The sequence below is a fragment of the Solanum verrucosum genome, unplaced genomic scaffold (assembly GCF_900185275.1).
Source record: "Solanum verrucosum unplaced genomic scaffold, falcon-dt-bn FXZP01000274.1, whole genome shotgun sequence".
Lineage (NCBI taxonomy): Eukaryota > Viridiplantae > Streptophyta > Magnoliopsida > Solanales > Solanaceae > Solanum > Solanum verrucosum.
The window spans coordinates 1,322,666-1,341,993 of record NW_026020258.1 but is presented as its reverse complement, the minus strand read 5'-3'; the positions used below and the strand labels follow the sequence as shown (position 1 = coordinate 1,341,993).

At 37.4% G+C, this 19,328-nt stretch overlaps 1 protein-coding gene across 3 annotated transcripts; it reads left to right on the top strand.

Moving 5' to 3' along the window:
- Window positions 1–835: 835 nt before the first annotated feature.
- Window positions 836–19,111, top strand: LOC125833312 (ubiquitin-like domain-containing protein CIP73). Of its 3 annotated transcripts, none has more exons than XM_049512455.1 (16): window positions 836–975; window positions 4,386–4,537; window positions 4,879–4,996; window positions 5,088–5,159; window positions 5,484–5,602; window positions 5,694–5,765; window positions 10,021–10,164; window positions 10,352–10,421; window positions 10,523–10,698; window positions 15,595–15,759; window positions 15,884–15,955; window positions 16,050–16,167; window positions 16,261–16,671; window positions 17,320–17,669; window positions 17,831–17,911; window positions 18,854–19,111. In XM_049512455.1, the coding sequence occupies exons 2-16, from the start codon at window positions 4,409–4,411 to the stop codon at window positions 18,860–18,862; spliced, it is 2,106 nt and encodes a 701-aa protein (XP_049368412.1). In that variant the 5' UTR covers window positions 836–975; window positions 4,386–4,408; the 3' UTR covers window positions 18,863–19,111. The 3 variants fall into 3 exon arrangements, with proteins under 3 accessions (XP_049368412.1, XP_049368410.1, XP_049368411.1); XM_049512453.1 differs by having other exon boundaries at window positions 16,035–16,167; XM_049512454.1 differs by having other exon boundaries at window positions 862–975; window positions 4,382–4,537; window positions 16,035–16,167.
- Window positions 19,112–19,328: the final 217 nt, after the last annotated feature.

Below are 19,328 nucleotides of genomic sequence, written 5' to 3'. Positions count from 1 at the left end.
GAAAAATATATAGAATTTTAAATATGGTCAAGAATTCTTAAGTATGATAAATATAAAGTTTATGTATGGTAAACTAATGTATTTTTTTAAAAAAAGAAGATTATAATTTTAGTAAATAAGTCTATTATTAAAAAAATAAAGTTGAATGATATATCATGCCAGCTAGGAGAGAAAGCGATTTTTGAGGTGTTTTGTATTTCTTTTTAAGAAAAATAGTGATAGTTGAGTAGTATTTTAGTCCTAATAATAGAAATGAAAGTGATATTTGAATGTAATTTAAAAAACTTGAGTGGTCATTTAAGGAAATAATTTAATTATTAATAAATAAAATTTTAAAAAGGTAATTTGTGAGGCTTGTCTTATTCTTCATGTTTAATAGTCAAGTCAAGTCAAATCAAATCAAGTGAAATTCATTTTTTAGAATTTTTTTTACTAATTTTTTTTGGCATAATTCATAAATATGATCCTTAATTTGGTTTCAGTTAACAACTACGACCTCTAACTTTGGGTGTGCACAAATAGACACTTAAACTTGTATAAAATTAAACAAGTAGGACCCACATATGACACAAAATTGCCATGTAGAATGCCATATAGGACAAATGTGTTTATTTATTCAATTTAATATAAATTTAAATATCTACTTGTGGACAATCAAATTTAAAAGTCATAGTTGACAACTGAAGCTAAATTAAAGATCAGTTTATGTGTTATGCGTTTTATTTTTTTTTGTCCTCATTCCCAAATAAAAATATAGATATTCTTTTATTATTTATCTAAAAAAAAAAAAAAGGACTATCAAAGAAAATAAACAGGTAAGCAAAGTATTATAGGCATGTAAGAAGGGATCTCATCTTACAGTTGCTGCTGCGTTCAGACAGAAAAATAGCAAGAGAGAGACATCAGCTCTGTTTGTTGTCCGCTCCGCTGAGTAGATACTTGTTACGAAACGCTGTCGATCAAGCTCTCTTTCTGGTTTGTATCTGATTCTCTTTACTTTTCATCTTTCTTCTCTTATACATCGTTAATCTCTAGGGTTCCTGATTCTTGTTTTTGATTGATCAAATCAGGAAACTGGTAAAAACTTTTGTACTTCATCTCATCAATTTTAGAATTTTCTCTGTTACTTTCTATGTATAGGAGTTTCAGGTATATATATGAAGTTGTACTGTTTATGTTTATGCTCTCACTCCTGTTTAGGCATATGGTAATTCATGGTCTATTTTTTAGCATAACCAACTTCATACAGCAAGATTGTTTTTTTTTTCTTCGTTAGAGAATGCAGGACGTTTTCGTTGGTTGAGTTTTCAGATACGCTGTGATGGCCACTTGATTACAAGAACATCTTTGTTGATTTGACACTTTTCTGTGTACAGAGACATGTATTCAGCTTGTTATCCTCTTTGGTTATTACTGAACAAAAGCAACATCACTTATCCTCAATTGCAAACTAATTTGGGTTGGCTACATGAAATGTTTCTATGCCTGAGCTCTAAGTTTTTCAGTGTATTCATTTGGTTTTCAGTGGATTGGTTAATTACAATAATCCTTGATGAGTTCATGGACAGTTCACAAAAAGAATCAAGGCTACTATAAATTTTAGCATATGTGGCTAAAGTTGATGGCTTTATGGACAGTTCTCCCAAGTCCCACCTTGTTCCCCCATATCGTTCATAGTCCCTTTTATTTTCATTTGTACCCTTCCAGACACCACTTTGTTCCACACATTTATTTCCTTTTTAAGCATCTTCAGCTTTTTTGCTAGCCTGAATGACAGTTTTCCACCACATCGTAGTTGTTCCAACATCTAACCATTTTTTCATGAAGTCCGTCTCTCCTAACCGCATGTTCTCTAATCTAAAGGGAGTTCTTCTCTTCCACCATCTAACAAAATGGATGAATGATCCTATGTCAACCTCATAAGGATAGTTTGTATAACTTTTGGAGCAAACTCCTTCCATGAGGCAGACACCTAGAACGAGTCTCTATCTAAAAGATGAATCCTACGACCTAACTCAAGTGAAAGCAGCACCTGTCAATGGAAGATTAATAAGAAAAAAGTTATCAATGCTCCGAGAACTCCTTTATTTCCCTAGGAACCACCTTATGCCTCACCCTCTCTTTCAGGAATTTGATGGTGTTAAAATCCCCACCTTGTACCCATGAGATATTCCACTGTCCCAAAACTGTCCCCATTTCTCCCCAAAAAGCCACCTTAGACCCCTCCCAAACAGGACCATTAACTCCACCAAATTCCCATTCTGTCCCATTCCCAATATTTTTAAATGTCGCTGCTACCATATAATCTCTTTTCTTCACCTCCATATCTCAATCTTCCTTTCATCCCAAAGTGACAATATCCGCCCTGCGTTTCCCTGAGCCTGTAACTGGTCATATTTCACCTACACTCTAATCCCTATCTTGATGATGACCCTTTTGTTTGTGTCATTCATCATCTCACATTCCAACTAACAATTTTATTATCTATCAAATAACTTCTTTGCAACCCCCCCCTTTTCCTTCCTTATTCTACCCTCACACTTCCCATATTCCTATTCCTTCTCCCATACATCACTACTTTGCCCTCCCCTTCTTGCTTGCCCTCCTTAGGTTGCCTTTTCCCACCCAAAAAGTCAACATTTTCACCCGTAACTTGTCCACTTGACATATAATCTCCTTATATCTAAATAAAGCATATGAGAACGCCTATAAACTCATATCATATGTGTGTTTTAGATAATACACACAATTCATAAATACTAGCAATTTTCGTGACTTGAATGTATATACCTGTGTATATGTATACACTCGTCTCCTTGTTTACATAGTCACCCCCTAACTTATAGTAGACATTTTGGATTTTCTTAAACATGCTTTTCTAAGGTCAATGTCTAAACATACCTGGTATCCATAAAAGCTACTGATGTAAAATAGCTTTTCCCCGCACCAACGATTGCTAAAATTCTCAATCTATCCAAATTAATGAACCTTGGGGTTAATTTACGTCCATTGACCCATCTTAGAAATCTAGGCTTTGGTCAAAGTCGAATATGGGTCAATGGGGTCAAAACCCGGAACAAATTATATTAGCAGATCACCTGTAAGCTAGGGAATTTAAATCTATAGTCAAAATCCTATCTTGACTTGCTTTACTTGGTCTAATCTCAATTTAGGTGATTCAACGAGTTAGGGTTAATTCCAACTTAAAACACTAGAAAATACATGTTTTGATCTTAAAAATTCAAAGGAAAACATGTATATAATCCAAAGGTACTATTATAAACCTTACCTCAAAGACTAGGTGGTTACTTTTCAGAAAGAGTGAAATCGTGAAATCCTGTAGCTTAGAACCCTTAAAACATGGAAAATTAAACTTAGTTTTGGCAAAATCTGGTGCGTTTAATAATGGACATTACCGCTATCACTGCATGCCTTGCACAATCGTGCTGAACAAAGGTGGGCTGGCTAGGACCTAGGCATTTGCTTACACAATCACTGAAGATGGGACATGATCACGCTACAGTGATTGGCCACTTAGCTTATCGGGATCTTCATGCACGATTGCGCAATACTGAGGGATAGCATTGTTTGCAATTGTGCAGGGTGACCGTGATCGTGGTGCACAAGTTGACAACAATATACTGAATCTGCAGTTTTTGTTCCAATGGTCCGAAAACCTCACCCAAGCTCCTTCGGTCTCAAACCGAACCACCCCAACAAGTCCCAAATGGTAAAAACAACTTGTAGAAAATCTCAAAACATTATTTTAGGCGTAAAGACTCAAAATAAGGGGTTTGACTGTGTCACAGTAGAGGCAAATGATCTTTATAGTGATACAAATTAATTTGAGATTAAGACTATAATGTTGTGGTTCCACTTACATTGAGATTGGGTAGGGGCAAGTCTGAGGTTTTAGGAACCTGCAGTTTTAAAACCCTTAATTTGCCTTAAAAGAGTAGTTACTACCAGTATTGGAATGGAATTGGCTTGAACTGGGAGAATATGTAAAAGGATCTATATTGAAGATGTAACTAGCTTGGGATTGAAGCTTAGTTGATTGATTGATTTGACAACTTTTTCCAGTTTCTCTGCCAAGATAGTAAAAGATAAGGTGGGATGCAATGAAAGAGGCTCTTCTATTTTTCTTTCAATACCTATTTTAACAAACCAAAAAATGGAAGAGACAATTTCTTCGTTTGCCCTTCCCTCTTCTAGTTTACAACGAAACAGGGTTATACATGCCCCGAGATGTATCGGTTTAATGGATAATTGTTGGATACTCATATTTTCTTCTGCAATATAACTGCCACATAGTTTTTCTGTTTTTTTACTGCAGATTTTTTCACTTTATTTTCACATTTGTTTGTCATTTGATTGTTAGTCAGGGGTCGAAAGAAACCTGGAGAAGATGGTTAGCAACGGTGCTGAAGATGTGCAGATTTGTGGAAGTGGTGAGGCTGAATGTCCTGAGACCACAGTTGAGATAAAGATAAAGATGTTGGACTCACAGACGTATACATTGCGAGTGGATAAATGTGTAAATATCTATTGCTTTTATTTTCAATTCTTTAAGAAAAAGAGCTGTGCTACCTATCAAACAGGGGGAACAATAAAAACATCAAGGCCAATCGGTCTATTTGTAATTTGTTTATATAGTTCTTCAAACAGTAGAATTTCAAGTAATTATTGCTCCATATACACCGATTTTCTGTATCTGTGAGAGTTGCCAATGTGCATTCTTGTTGGATATTGGAATACAATCACAAAGACCAATCATGCTCTTGAACTAAGAGTTTAAAAGTTGACTGTAGTATTATCTGTTTGACGTTTAGAATATTCTGACACTCATTCTAATACCTTTTGTCAATTCCAATACAGGTTCCAGTCCCTGCATTGAAGGAACAAATTGCGACAGTTACTGGTGTCTTGACAGAACAACAACGGCTCATATGCCGTGGAAAAGTGTTGAAGGATGACCAGCTGCTTTCCGCTTACCGTATCCTTTTGACTCTCATGTGATTTAGGAACATAGCATGCACCTAATATACGATTTAGGAATTTGAGTTCCTTCACGGATTTGCAAATAGATGTGGAAGACGGTCACACTTTGCATCTGGTTGTGAGGCAACCTTCATCAGACAGTACCCCTGATCCCCAAGGTTTGTTATGATTTGGACAAACTATTGAATTCCATTTGAAAATAAACATGAAGAACTATAGCTTCAGAGAGTTGTATGAACTTCCATTGTGTTAGTCTTCATTCTTGTTGTCTTGATTTATCTTATAATCCTTCAACTTTGGGGAGCTAGAAAGCTTGGGAAACTTGATTATTAATGGATGTAATCGAAGTCGGACAGTACCGGAAAATGTACAGAAGACAATACCATGATAAATTCTTTATATGGGTTCTGTCATGTCTTGAAACTTTATATGGATTCTGTCATGTCGCGAATTCCTTATAACCATTAAGTTTAAAATTGCAGCAACTGCTTCTGCATCAAGTGCTGGGTACAGTCAAGGAAACCGAGTGAGTCCTGGTGTGGTAGTTGGAACCTACAGCTCATCTGATCATGGAGATGGAATTTTCCCTGATTTGAATCGCGTAGGCATTATCATTCTTTCTTCCTTTTCATGATGTATGTGCTGTCAGAATTCAGGAGACGGAACTCATTTTTTCTGTTTCATATTTTAAGATTGTAACAGCTGTGCTTGGATCTTTTGGAATTGCAAGCGCTGGCGGTGGGAATGAGGGGATTGATCTCCATGTAAGTATCAAAGGTTTCACTCATGATCCTATGCTGTAGTTTGGCCTTTTCCCTTTTCTATGGATGATTGAAATGTGGTTTTAAAATAATCCCATGGACAAAATCTCTCAGCCGGAAACTTTCTTTCGTCTTCTCAGGCCAAGCTATCACCTTCTGTGCTAGCTTTCACCCTTATTTCTTTCACCTTTTCAGAATTTAGAACCACAACTTTTACATTGGGGGAAGAAAGGATTTACCTTCACGCTAGATTTAAATCGTATGACATCTCTAAGTTCAGTTCTAGGTCAGGAACATGGTTTGAATGGACTGAGCGTAGCAGGTATGAGGAAAGTAACCTTAAGCCTTAAAGTTATGCGATGGCTAGTCCAAGTACTTATTGAAGCTTCAAAGGAGCAAAGAATGACAGTTGGGAGATGGAAAACAAAGCATCACTTTGCTGAATTCTTTAGTACAAGGGGGCAGCAGGTCAGTTATTATAACTCCTGAGACTACATACAAGGGGGCAGCAGGTCAGTTATTATAACTCCTGGGACTACATACAAGGGGGCAGCAGGTCAGTTATTATAACTCCTGAGACTACATGAAATGATGTATGGATAGAAACAGCTCAGAAAGTTACAAAGTTCATTGGGGTCTCAGAAAGGGGTGAGAAAACAGCAGTTATTAGACAACATCAGATCAAATCTTCTTTTGTTGAATCCAACAGAAGCAATAAATGGCAGACAGAAGCAATTAAAGGTTTGACACCACAGATCACTCCCTGCAGAATCACCCTCCCTGGAAGCTCTATAGTTTCAGAAGACGATGTGCTTGGCAGATGTATTGTGGGGAAACTTTTGGACATGAGCAAGAAACGCCAACTCTGACTGACATATGGAGATGGGTTTGCAGTATGTGGAAGCCATCTCACGGAATCAACATATATGTTATGAATGACCCCCAGTTTCTGGTTGAGCTTCCATCTAGGAAGGAAGCAAAGCATATGAGGAGGCAGTAATGGAACTATTTGGGTTCATCTAGGAAGGAAGCAAAGCAAAATTTGATCAAGTTGAGCAAATTGATTGGGGTGAAAATTTAGGGACATGAGGAGGCAGTAATGGAACTCTTGAGACGAATAGATAGTAGTAGACATATGAGAATGATGGAGAAGGAATTCAAGAAAATTAGATTCAAAGGTATACAGGAACTAAAAGACCTAGTATCTTTTGACGTGAAATTTAAGGACAGTGGTAACAAGAGCAGGGGAAAGAGTTTGACAACAAATGACTCATGAATTTCCAACTTGTTTCATGGAATGTAAGGGGTCTGAATGAGAGGGATAAAAGAAGATTAGTGAAGAGTTTGGTTATAGATTGGAACACAGATATCCTGCCTCCAAGAAACCAAATTGGAGGGGGATGTAAAGAGATGATTAATCAAATATGGGGATGTTGATGGGTGAGATATGCATATCTGAAGGCTAATGGTTCAAGGGGGGAATTTAATTGTTGTGGGACAGTAGCGTGTGGAAAGGGGAGGTTCTAGAAATTGGAGCTTATACTATTACTTGCAAATTTGAACTCTTCTTCAGGAATACTCTTGTCATTTAACAGGTGTATATGCCCCTAATTGTGGCATTGAAAGTAGAATAGTATAGGATGAAATTAGTGCAGTTAGGGGTCTGATGGAAGGATCCTGAGCTGTAATATAGTTAGATACCCCACAGAAAAGAGTAATTGCAAGAGAAGATCCAAAAATATTGTGGAATTTTTTGACTCTTTAGAAGATATGAAGCTGATTGATCTTAACTTGGAAGGGAGGAAATCTACACATGGTTTAAAGGGGATAACTACCTCACAACATCTAGGATTGACAGAACTCTTATTTTAGAGGAATGGGCTGACAAATTCAGCAACATATAACAAATTCTAATGCAAAGACTGGTTTTAGATCACAATCCAATAGCTTTGCAATGTGGAACATGGGCACATAATAAATCTACTTCAAAGTAGATAAAGTGGTGGCTGGGAACTGTAGTATTTATGGACAGAGGCAGGTACTGATGGAGTTCTTTTAGCCCTCAGGGAAGCAAGACTTCATCCTCGTTTATAAACTCAAAGCTTAAGGAGTGGAGTAAAAGTTATCAAGGACATCTCAGTTCTCAGAGAAGGAATCTACTTGGGCAATTATCTGAATGAGAGGCTATCCTGGATCACAGACCATTAAATGAGGAGGAGAATGTGAGGAAAGCTACACTGTTTATGTAGTATGAGGAGTTTGTCAAAATTGAAGAAACTTTATGAAGTCAAAGATCCAGGATACAATGGCTAAAAGAAGGTGATAAGAACACCAAGTTCTTTCACAAATGCTCATAAGAGATACAACAATATAGATCAGCTGATGATTCAAGGAGAAATTATTGAAGATCCATCAAGAATTAGAGAGGAGATCATTGACTTTTATCAGAAGTTATATATAGAAACAGAGAGCTGGAGACCTGTTTACAATTTTGCCTACTGCCCCGCTATTTCAGAGCAAGAAAAGGAGACTTTGCAATCTACATTTGAAGAACAAGAGGTTTTGTGGGTGTATTAGACACAAAGCCCTAGGATCTTATGGATTCACTATGGATTTCATCCTCACTTGTTGGGAGATAATGAAACAAGACATTATAGATGCATTCAGGAATTTTCATGAACATGAGGTATTTGAAAAGAGCTTTAATGCATCTTTTATAGCTCTAATCTCAAAAAGGAAAGGAGTTTAGTAATTGAGAGACTTCAGGCCTATTAGTTTGATAGGAAGTATCTATAAGCTGTTTCCAAAGGTACTGACTGAGAGATTAACAAAGGTGATGGCAAAACTGGCAGATTCTCAACAAATGACTTTTATCAAGGGGAGGCAAATATGGATGCTGTGTTAATGTCTAAAGAAGTTGTTGATTCAAGACTCAAACAGAATAAACATGGAATATTATGCAAGATTGATATAGAAAAGGCATATGATCATGTCAACTGGGGTTCTTACTGGAGATTATAAAGAGGATGGGCTTTGGAGGAACATGAATCAATTGGATCAGGCATTGCATTTCCACAATATGCTTTTTAGTTTTGATCAATGGCTCTCCTCTTGTTTTTTTGAAGCTCAAAGAGGGCTAAGACAAGGTGATCCCTAGTTCCCCTTCTTGTTCATTTTGGCAATGGAAGTTTTAAACAATATAGTGAAAAAAACTGCTAAGCACATCGACTGGATTAATGGTTTTGAAATGGATAGGAGGGACAACATTAGCATGAAGATCACACTTACAATAATCAAATGACACTCTAATTTTCTGTGATGCAAATGTGGGTGAACTGAAGTATCTGAGGGTGATTTTGGTTCTATTTGAATCTGTGTATACTGTCTGGTCTGCACATCAATTGGAGGAAGAGCTCACTGTATCCAATTAATGAAGTCAATGATATGGAGTTCCTAGCCTCAACATGGGGAGGAGAAGTAGGGTCCTTCCATCTGTACATCTTGGTATGCTTTAAGAGCTAAATCCAAATCCAAATCCAAGGAAATCTGGAATGGTGTCATTGAGAAGTGTGAGAAGAAACTATCCAGTTGGAAGTCCCAATACTTGTCACTAGGTGGAAGGGGTCGTTTGGTTTGAATGCAAGTTATGTTGGGAAGTCCCAATAAACTTATGTGTTGTTCCATTATGGTCGCGTTGCATGGTTTGGCCATATTCTATGTCGACCTTCTAATGCATCGACCCACAGGTGTGAAATTCTGGTGAGTGTTAAAAAGGGACGAGGTAGACTTAAATCATCTCTTGGGAAAGATAGGACACAATGAAAAGATTTATATAGGCGATACCAAATCTCTTGGGAATTTATTTTAGTCATGTTTATACATTTACTTTAGGTCCTATGCTTTCTAAGGGTCTTTTATCCCTATTTTATAATCCTATTCATTCTATAAGACTTATCTCCCTATTGCATATTCTTATGCCAATAAATATAGAGAACTTCAAGTACTTATCATTTTTATTTTTTGAAATGTTGGCCCGAAATGAATTTAATTGTTGAACATGGTTAGTGAGGATCTATATAGCCAATCCAACTGGTTTGGAACTGAGGCAAGTAGTTTTTCCATTATGGTCGTTATGTAGGACTAAGTACCCTGGTCTTAATGAACACACATCCCATATGTGGGGTTGGGAGGAGTTTCAGGCTTTGCCGTGGGATAATCGTTTGTGACTTTGTAAACATGCATGCTGTATTCTTTGCAGGGTTTTGGTCCGGCAAGTCTAGGAAATATTAGAGATTCTGGTAGATCACAGACTGAGCAAGCTCATACAAGGGATCAATCCAGCGTCACTACTAGTGCTTCTGCACGTCCGACAGATGTCCCACCAGAAGCTCTGCAAGCACCGGTAAATTTTGCATCAATTATTTCGACTTCAAATTCTGCTTCATGTTTTGGGGCACACTCTTCATTCAACATGTAACCAACATGTTGACCGTCTCATGCATCATTTCAGATTGCAGAACATTGTTCATATGTTTTTGTACTCCATCTCCTCTGTTTTCCACGTTAATATCTTTGTTCTTTTCATGCAGGTTATTCCTGATTCTCTTACAACCTTGACCCAGTACTTGAGCCATTTAACTGCAGAGTTCAGAGCCAATGGTAAAAGTCCCTTTCTCTTCTTTTACATATTCTTGCCTCCTACAGGAGGGGGGGGGGGGGGGTAAGAGCTATTCTTATTAACTGAAATTTGGTGTTGGCAGTTAGAGGACAAAGTGAGACTACACAATCTGCTGGTGTACATGTAGCAGATAGAACAGCTCTGGAGGCTACCACTCATTCAATCGGAGAGAGGGGGTTTCCGACACCTGCATCCTTGGCAGAAGTGATTATTTTGACGAGACAATTATTCATGGAACAAGTGGTAGAGTGTTTGTCGGTAGGTGCTTGTACTTTTAGTAGTTTCTATTTAAAACTGCTAATATCTGGTAAGAGTATTTTTTTCCGCTCCCGGACTTTGGTCAGAGGGAAGAGTGCAATGCTGATGTGTGGTTGGGCGTATCACGGGCTCGAGCCCTATTGCGGAATATTTCTTGGTTATATATATATACACACACACTTGGCGGAGTTTTAGCCTTAGGGAAGGATAGATTGAACCCAACTGAGTAAGTGAGGGGTGCTTAATTCTTATCCTGAAGAATTATATGCTACCAGTTTCCTGCTTTATCTAAAAACTAGTGCCATTTGGCCCGTGCTAAGCCCGGTCCCAAACTAACGTTAAAAATAAATATATTGATATTTTTAATTTTTTCTGCTATTACTTCTTTGTTTTTGTAACATTAGTTTGCCACTTTTTAAGCTCTTCTAAAATATTGAAGTACAAAGAGGTTTCTGGAAGTTAAAGGAGAAGATTTTCCGCAGTTTATATATTACTTTTTTTTAAAAAAATAAATCAAACAAATGCATGCACAAAAGCCCTTCTAATTTCTATTCTACTATTTTTTTGAGATTATAGTCTCCGATGATCCAATTGAGCTTTATCATATGTAAAATCAATTTCATTTGTTCCTCTCAATTTGGATCCATATTGGCGAACTTAAATTTTGCAAAAGATATACAATATTCAACTAATTATAAAAAATATTTAATGTCAGAATATTGTTGTATGATGAAATCAATAGGCAAGCAAGAGGTGTAGCATTAAAACTTTAATTCATGAATGAAAAGCTGATGTTTATTGCGTTCAAGAGGCAAAAATTCAAGGAGATATCAAGAATTTGGTTAAAGAATTGTGGGCTAACAGAGGGGTCAGATTCTGTCAACTGGTAGCTAGTGGGACAAGGGGAGGTATCCTAATTCTATGGGATGAGAAAGTATGGACAGGAGAAGTAAGTAGTTTGGGGGCATATCCTCTAAGTTCAATGGAAAGAACCAAGACGTCACTTGGTTTCTTTAGAGGTGTCTATGCTCCAAACAACAGAGTAGAAAGGGAAGAAGTATGGTGGGAAGTAGGCTCAGCTAGAGGACTGTTTGATGGGCCTTGGGTAGTATGTGGGGATTTCAACACAGTCAGATTTCCTTCAGACAAGAGAAACTGCTCTAGATTCACAAGAGCAATGAATGATCTGTCTAATTTCATTGAGGATATGAGCCTACAAGATCTGCATTTGATAGGGGGCAATTACACATGGAGGAAAGGGGATAGACATGATGTTTCTGCCAGTCTTGATAGGTTCTTATTTTCTGAAGAATGGAATGAGGAATTCAAGAACATCAAGCAGACAACCTTACACAAGGTAACCTCTGATCACACCCCCATAATGCTCCAAAGTGGGAACTGGGAACCTAGAAGATCTTATTACAAATTCGAAAATTGGTGGTTGCAAACAGAACGTTTTCTGGATAGAGTTAAGGTGTGGTGGAACTCTATAGTCTGTGAAGGGAGGCCTGATTTTGTCTTAACTTTCAAGTTGAGAGCTTTAAAAGATAAATTGAATGGAGTAAAACTTCCCATGGGAATTTAGCAATCCAGAAACAAAGCATCCTTGATCAACTGACAGAATTAGAGGAAATTCAGGATCAAAGAACACTAAGAGAAGATGAGACACACTCAAAAGAAGAACTCCTTGTAGATTTTGAAAACATAGCTAAATTTGAGGAAATAGCTTTGAGGCAAAGATCAAGGGTTAACTGGCTTAAACAGGGTGACAACAACACCAAGTTTTTTCCACAGATCAGCAAATGCTCATAGAAGATATAACAATATTGATGGACTAATGGTGTATGGGGAAGCAACCAAAAATCCAGAAGCTATAAAGAAGGAGATTGTGGATTTCTACCAAAGATTATACACTGTGACAGAGACATGGAGACCATCTGATGGATGCAGGGTAGACCACATAGTTGCTTTTGAAGACAACCAAATGTTACAAAACGAATTTGAGGAACAGGAGATATGGGAATGTGTGAAACTTTGTGCCGGAAACAAAGCTCCTGGCCCTGATGGATACACCATGGCTTCTTATGTCCATTGCTGGGAAGTAATAAGGGGGGAAGTAATTAGTACAATCAGGAATTCTCATGAAAGATGTGTTTTTGAGAAAAGCTTCAACTCTACCTATGTAGCTTTGATTCCTAAAGAGATGGGTGCTAAAGAGCTCACACATTTCAGACCTATCAATTTGATCAGTAGTGTCTACACAAATTGGTGGACACCCAACAATTGGCTTTCATCAAAGGAAGGCAAATAATGGATGCCATCCTTATGGCAAATGAACTAGTGGATTATAGAGTCAAGCAATATACCTGGCATTCTTTGCAAGTTAGATATACTAAAAGCCTATGACCACTTTGATTGGAATTTTTTGCTGGTGACCCTCCCGAAAAGAGGATTCAGAGGGATAAAATGGATGAAGTTTTGCATAAGCACAGTTAAATTCTGCCCTTATCAATGGTACCCCTACAGGATTCTTCTTCTCACAGAGAGGTTTAAGGCAAGGATACCCAATATCTCCTTTCCTCTTCATCATTGCCATGGAGAGTCTAAATGATATGTTGAAAATTGCCCAAGAAAATAATTGGTTGAAGGGATTTAGAGCTTCAAACAAGGAAGGTTCTAACTTAGAGATTACTCTATGCTGCTGATGATACACTGATCTTTTGTGAGGCCAGTAGGAACCAACTCATGATTCTCAGGGTCATTTTTGTTCTTTTTGAAGCAATCTCAGGGTTACACATCAATTGGAATAAGAGCTTCTTATATCCAGTTAATGAGGTTGCTTTAACCTCATTGGCTTGGATTCTTGGTGGAAGTATTGGGGATTTACCAACTGTTTATCTGGGCATGCCATTGGGAGCTCAGAATAGGTCTATAGATATATGGAATGGGGTGGTAGAGAAGTGTGAGAAAAGGTTGGTGAACTGGAGAAGTCAATATCTTTCCTTAGGAGGAAGACTAACACTAATCAATAATGTTTTCAACTCAATGCCTACATATATGATGTCCTTTTCACCTATCCCTGATGGGGTCATTGAGAGATTGGATGCTCTAAGAAGACATTTTCTCTGGGAAGGAAATAGTGAAACCAAGAAATTCCACTTGGTAAAGTGGGATGCACTGATTGGGAGTAAACAAAAAGGGGTTATGGGGGTGAGGAACTTAAAAACACAGAATCAATGCCTTATAATGAAGTGGCTTTGGAGACTTGCATCTAGTGAACTGGTACTCTGGAAAGAAGTAATCCAGTTGAAATATGAAATGGCATGGACCACCAAAATTGCCACTGACACTTACGGAATCAGCCTTTGGAGGTCCATCAGGAATCTGTGGCCAAAGCTAAGAGAAAATTGTAGTATAAGAACAAAAGATAGCTGGAAGGTTTCTTTCTGGGAAGAAAACTGGCTTGAACAAGCTTCCCTTAAGGATACCTTTAATGGCATATACATCCTAAACCAACAAGAAGGGGCCATTGTGGCTTAAGTTTTGTCAGAACAGGGATGGAATTTGAGCTTTAGAAGACCTTTTAATGACTGGGAGATTTTGAGGTTAGTTGAGTTCTACAGCAAGTTGGAGCAATTCAAAGGAACTTCAAATGACCTAGATAGATTGGAGTTGCAGGGCCACAGTCAAGGTAGCTTCAATGTGAAAGGGGCCTACAAAAAGCTTAATGCTTATGATAATCAGATTGATGACTGGCCTTGGAAGCTTATATGGAAAGTTAAAATTCCGTATAAAGTTTCCTGTTTTACTTGGCTTTGGCTAAACAAGCTGTGTTAACTCAAGAAAATCTCATGAAGAGTGGGATCCATCTAAGCCCTAGGTGCCTCTTTGTGAAGAAAAGGCTGAGACAGTAACTCATCTATTCATACACTGCAGGATTACCTTTCAACCGTGGGAAATTTTCCTAAATATGAAGGATCTGAGCTGGGTGATGCCAAGGAAAATAGCTCAGACCCTGAAGATCTGGAGCAGCTATGCTAACATTTCTGACCACGAGGATAGGTGGAAAATTATACCAGCTTGTATCTGGTGGTCCGCTTGGACACAAAGAAACCTCAGGTGCCACCAGAACAAGAGCAACAACATCGAGAAGATGAAGATGAATTGTTTAGTGTTGTTTCATTATTGGTGTAAACAAGAGTATATGGAAGATCTAGAAACAGTTATAGATGTCTTAAGCTCTTTGTAATTTTTTGTTAAAGGGTTGAAGATCTTCTGGATACTCTACCTCAATTGTAATTAGGAAACCTGATTTTTTGGAAATAGAATACAAGTTGTTACTTTCTCAAAAAATAAAAAGGTTAACTTATAAATAAACATAAATAATTAAAAGCTTTGGTATTGAAATATACTTTTGTAGATGTTCTTTCAAATTAAACCACACAAAACATTACTGGAGAAGTCAATAAACTTAAATTGTTCTTACTTAAGCTTTATTTTTCTTTCAAAAGATGCATGTTAAGAAATGACATTTTTTACTTTTTCTTAATTTAATGAACTTTTTTATGGAATCAACATGTAATAACTTTTTCATGTTGAACTTAACTATTTTATCCTAAATTATATAAAATAATGATTATCTCATATTTTGCAAAATATTTTAATATTAACAAAAGTGAAAAAGGTACTTTTGAGGAAACTGGTGAAAAAATATTGGGAAAAGAAAAGGGATTTGCTTATGGTGTTCATTGAGCTTGAAAAAACTTACGACAAAGTCCCGAGGGAAGTCCTCTAGAGATGCCTAGAGGTTAGAGATGTACCGGTAGCTTACATTAGGGGGTTGTACTGTTGTGCCAATTGATTTTCGTGTGTCTCATTTTCTGACCTTTGGTGCAGCAATTTTCGACATTGCTAGAGAATCAAGCAAATGTGACAAATCCAGGGGAGAGAATGAGAATTCAAGCATATGCTTTGAGAACAGGAGGTCTTTTCCGAAACATAGGTGCTATGCTACTTGAGCTTGGTCGGACGACAATGACATTGCGAATGGGCGAAACACCAGTATGTTTTCTATTTCAAGAGTGTGGTATCACCCTTTCTGTGGTTATTTCCCAGATTTGTTGTTTTCTCTTTTCATCCTGCTATACGAAGGTAAAAAGTACTGACAAGGGAAAAACAACCGTAGGATGATGCTGTGGTGAATGCTGGACCCGCTGTCTTTGTGTCCACTGCTGGCCCCAATCCTATAATGGTTCAGGTTATTTTCTTGTCAGATATATACTTTATTATGCAGCCGATTGTGTGGATGCTTGATATCTGTTCCTTTGATTGTGTAGCCATTACCTTTTCAGCCGAATGCAAGCTTTGGGGCTGTTCCTGTTGGAACTGTACAAAATAATACTGGATTTTCTGGGGGATCTGTTAGTTCTGGCTTTATTCCAAGGAATATTGACATTAGAATACGAACAGGTTACTTTTTCTTGTTTGCGTTTATTATGCTGTTGCTAGTTACAAAGACTGCCATGTTTATCTTCTCTTTTACTGAATGACCTGTATCATTAGGTTCATTTATGGCTTCAAATCCGAATCGAAGAGAGCCTGCTGGTGGTTCACAGCAACCAGGGCAAGCTGGCCAAGCAGCTTCTATTGGTGGAAGTTCTGACCAACAGAACACTGGAGGCACTAGAAACTCCTCTGCCAGGGAGTCAGCAGTGCGGGTAGTTCCTATTAGGACTGTAGTTACTGCAGTTCCCGCTTCCATTGGGCGTTCAACTTCTGATTCAGTTCGAAATCCCATGGGAATATTCTATCCAGTTTTAGCTAGAGTGCAACATGTCAGTTCTGGGAATTCTAACAATTCAGGAGCTTCTCAAGAATCTGATCAAAATAATTTATATGGTGTTGAGACTCGAAACCCAGCTAATCCTGATTCTGCTGGGCAACAGCAAAATGCTGGACTTCCTAGTGTTGAAGGTAACCAATTTTTTTTGTAATTATTACTTCCTGTTGGTTTATCTATAAAGCGCTTGCAAATTTTTGGCTCTGAACATGATGCTAAATCTTATGAGGTAGAAGATGGTTGCACTCTGACAAGTTTTGTGGACTTTCTGTAGATATCTTCACACTTGACAATGTGAACATATCCAACATCTGTTATCATAAAGTTGCGGTATATATTACTGGTCACGAATTCAACCTTTTTTCATTAACTTCGTCGGTCACTGGTATATATTGTTCAATAGATTTCCTTTCTTGTCTAGTGTATCAATCTTCCATCTTAAAAGGAAACATTTTTCATGATGGATATTTCCAGGTTTTGTATGAACTAAATATAACTGAGGCTTTGACATGTCAGTTGCCTCACTATTCTTCGCATGCTACATATCAAAAAAAATATATATGCTTCGTATGCTCCAGTTTGATAAAAAGGAGTTAAAAGTATTTATGGTCAAATCTGGTAGAGTTTTTGTTTATTTCTGAGTTCCAAGAGACGGGTGATTTTGCAATGTGGTTATCTGGCTGTCATTTACTTGGTCTGACATTGCTTTTAATTTTCCGTTTGAGTATATAAGCTTATGCAAAAACTATCTCTACGTATTTGATATGTCACAATGGTTTCAGGTAACTTTAGCTCATTCAGTGAAGCATCAAATGGTGAAGAGTTTTCTGCTCAGTACCAAAGTAGTGTTGACCAACTTCTGAGGTCATTATTCTCTGGTGAATCTGTTCATCATGAGAATGTTAATGATCGTGGTGTAAGTATGAATTCCACTAGTGGAGATGGTGTGGAAGCTGAAAACAATAGTAATTCTCAGGAGACAGAAGCAGCAGGAGATGAAGGGGTTTTTCTATCAAATATTCTACGTCATATCATGCCAATTATTTCTGAAACCAATGGAACATCATCTGCTAATTTACCTAGTGAACGATCAAATATGGCTGAAGATAGAAGCGATGGTCGTCAAACACAGGTATATATATCTGCTTGACATCTTATTTTCTTATATGAAGCCAAATTTGAAATCAAGGTTGATTTGGAAAGACACTTAATAGTTTGCAACACCTATCACTTGTAGAATTGAAAGCTTTCCACAATAGACTATATATTTCAGCATCATTTACTTTTCTGCAGGCGCAAGAAAACACAGAGAATGCAAGTTCTTCACATCAGCGCCGCGATCCTCCACTGCCACCAAGCTCAAAGCGTCAAAAGGTAATTTCCCCTTATCCTAACCAGAAAAGAGGACAGAGAAAGCCCTGAATGCATTCAAAGTAAAATTGAAAGAAAAAAAAAAGAAACAAATAGATGGAAGGAAGAGTAGTAGTAGGGAGAGAGCAAGAAAAGGATAATATTGTCATTGTTCTGAACTGATCTAGGATTGTTTGTTGTAATCACCATGTATGATGGACTAGATTATCATCTTGTTGACTGCTACTCACAGTACCTGAAATAGGAAATTCTGGTATTCCAAAAGAGTTGGGCTTTCAATCAGTCGATTGTGGAAGATTGATCTTAGTGATATATAACACAGAAATCTTTCTTTCAGGTTAACGTCCTCACCGGATTGTCTTCAGTGATTTAAGAACAAATTTAATTACTTCTCCTTCATTATAAGTCGAATTTTTTTTTTTTTTTTAAAAAAGAATTGTTGAATTATAGTGAACACATGATAAAAAGGGACATGTGGTTGGACCTGAAATGGGTCCATTAGGGTATCCATTGTAAAGTAGGGTCCTCCAAGGTGTGTAAGAGCTCTCTTCAACCTACTCATGGCTAGATCGATCAGTTTCGAGTCAAATAGGAACAACTAGAAGATTCCACCTCTACAAAGCTCCTACACCTAATGTCTTAAGCCGCTGTTCCCATTTCCTCGTTGACCCATCATGCAAAAGGTATGCTATTAGAGTGAGCCAAAAGTCTTGTTAGGATAACCAGAGGGGATGATCTTAGTTCGACTTTACTGCCATTGTGTTCTTATTGGATCAGTTATCCTATGAACTTGTTGAACGTTCCAGCTTACAGTACAAGCACCATCTTTGGGTTTGGTGGACTTTTATGAAATACTGATCTGAAGTTGGTGCTGTCTTTTACTAGATTTTATCTGATTTGTATGTCAACCAGTCTTGAATATAATATATCTGCTTTATGGTGCAGGGGGAGTGATTTTGTGGTTTCAGCAAGAAAATGTAATGCGGCTTTGTGTTGTATCTCTACTTTATGGTGCAGCGGAACTGCTTTGAGGTTTTGTTGGTGATATTTGGATTTGCAAAACAAATTGAAACGTTTATTTTGTCAGCTGCAGAATATAGAATGAATATTTACTCCTTTCATTTGATGATTGTAAATTGAGATAGCAAAAGGAAATGCAACTAATATTGAGCTATGAAGAAATAAATTAGAAGGAAGTATAGGACAATTCTCCTCCTTTGCGTACACACTCACTCATGGGTAAATAACAAGAGGACTGGAAATGGAAAATTTAGACCTTAGTTAAGCCAAAAAATGAAAATAACTGAACTATCTCTCAAAAGGATTAAATAGTCGATTACCTTTACAAGATGGGATACTTGGAAAAATTACAAGTTGGATCAACAAGGTTTCTCTCATATGTTGATAGGGTTACTTGCTT

Excerpts from the sequence above, each read along its gene's own strand:
- LOC125833312 (XM_049512453.1), top strand. The coding sequence starts at position 4,409 with ATGGTTAGCAACGGTGCTGAAGATGTGCAGATTTGTGGAAGTGGTGAG. Across the intron at positions 5,603-5,693 it reads TTTTCCCTGATTTGAATCGC|ATTGTAACAGCTGTGCTTGG; the intron begins GTAGGCATTATC and ends TCATATTTTAAG. Across the intron at positions 16,672-17,319 it reads TGGACTTCCTAGTGTTGAAG|GTAACTTTAGCTCATTCAGT; the intron begins GTAACCAATTTT and ends CAATGGTTTCAG.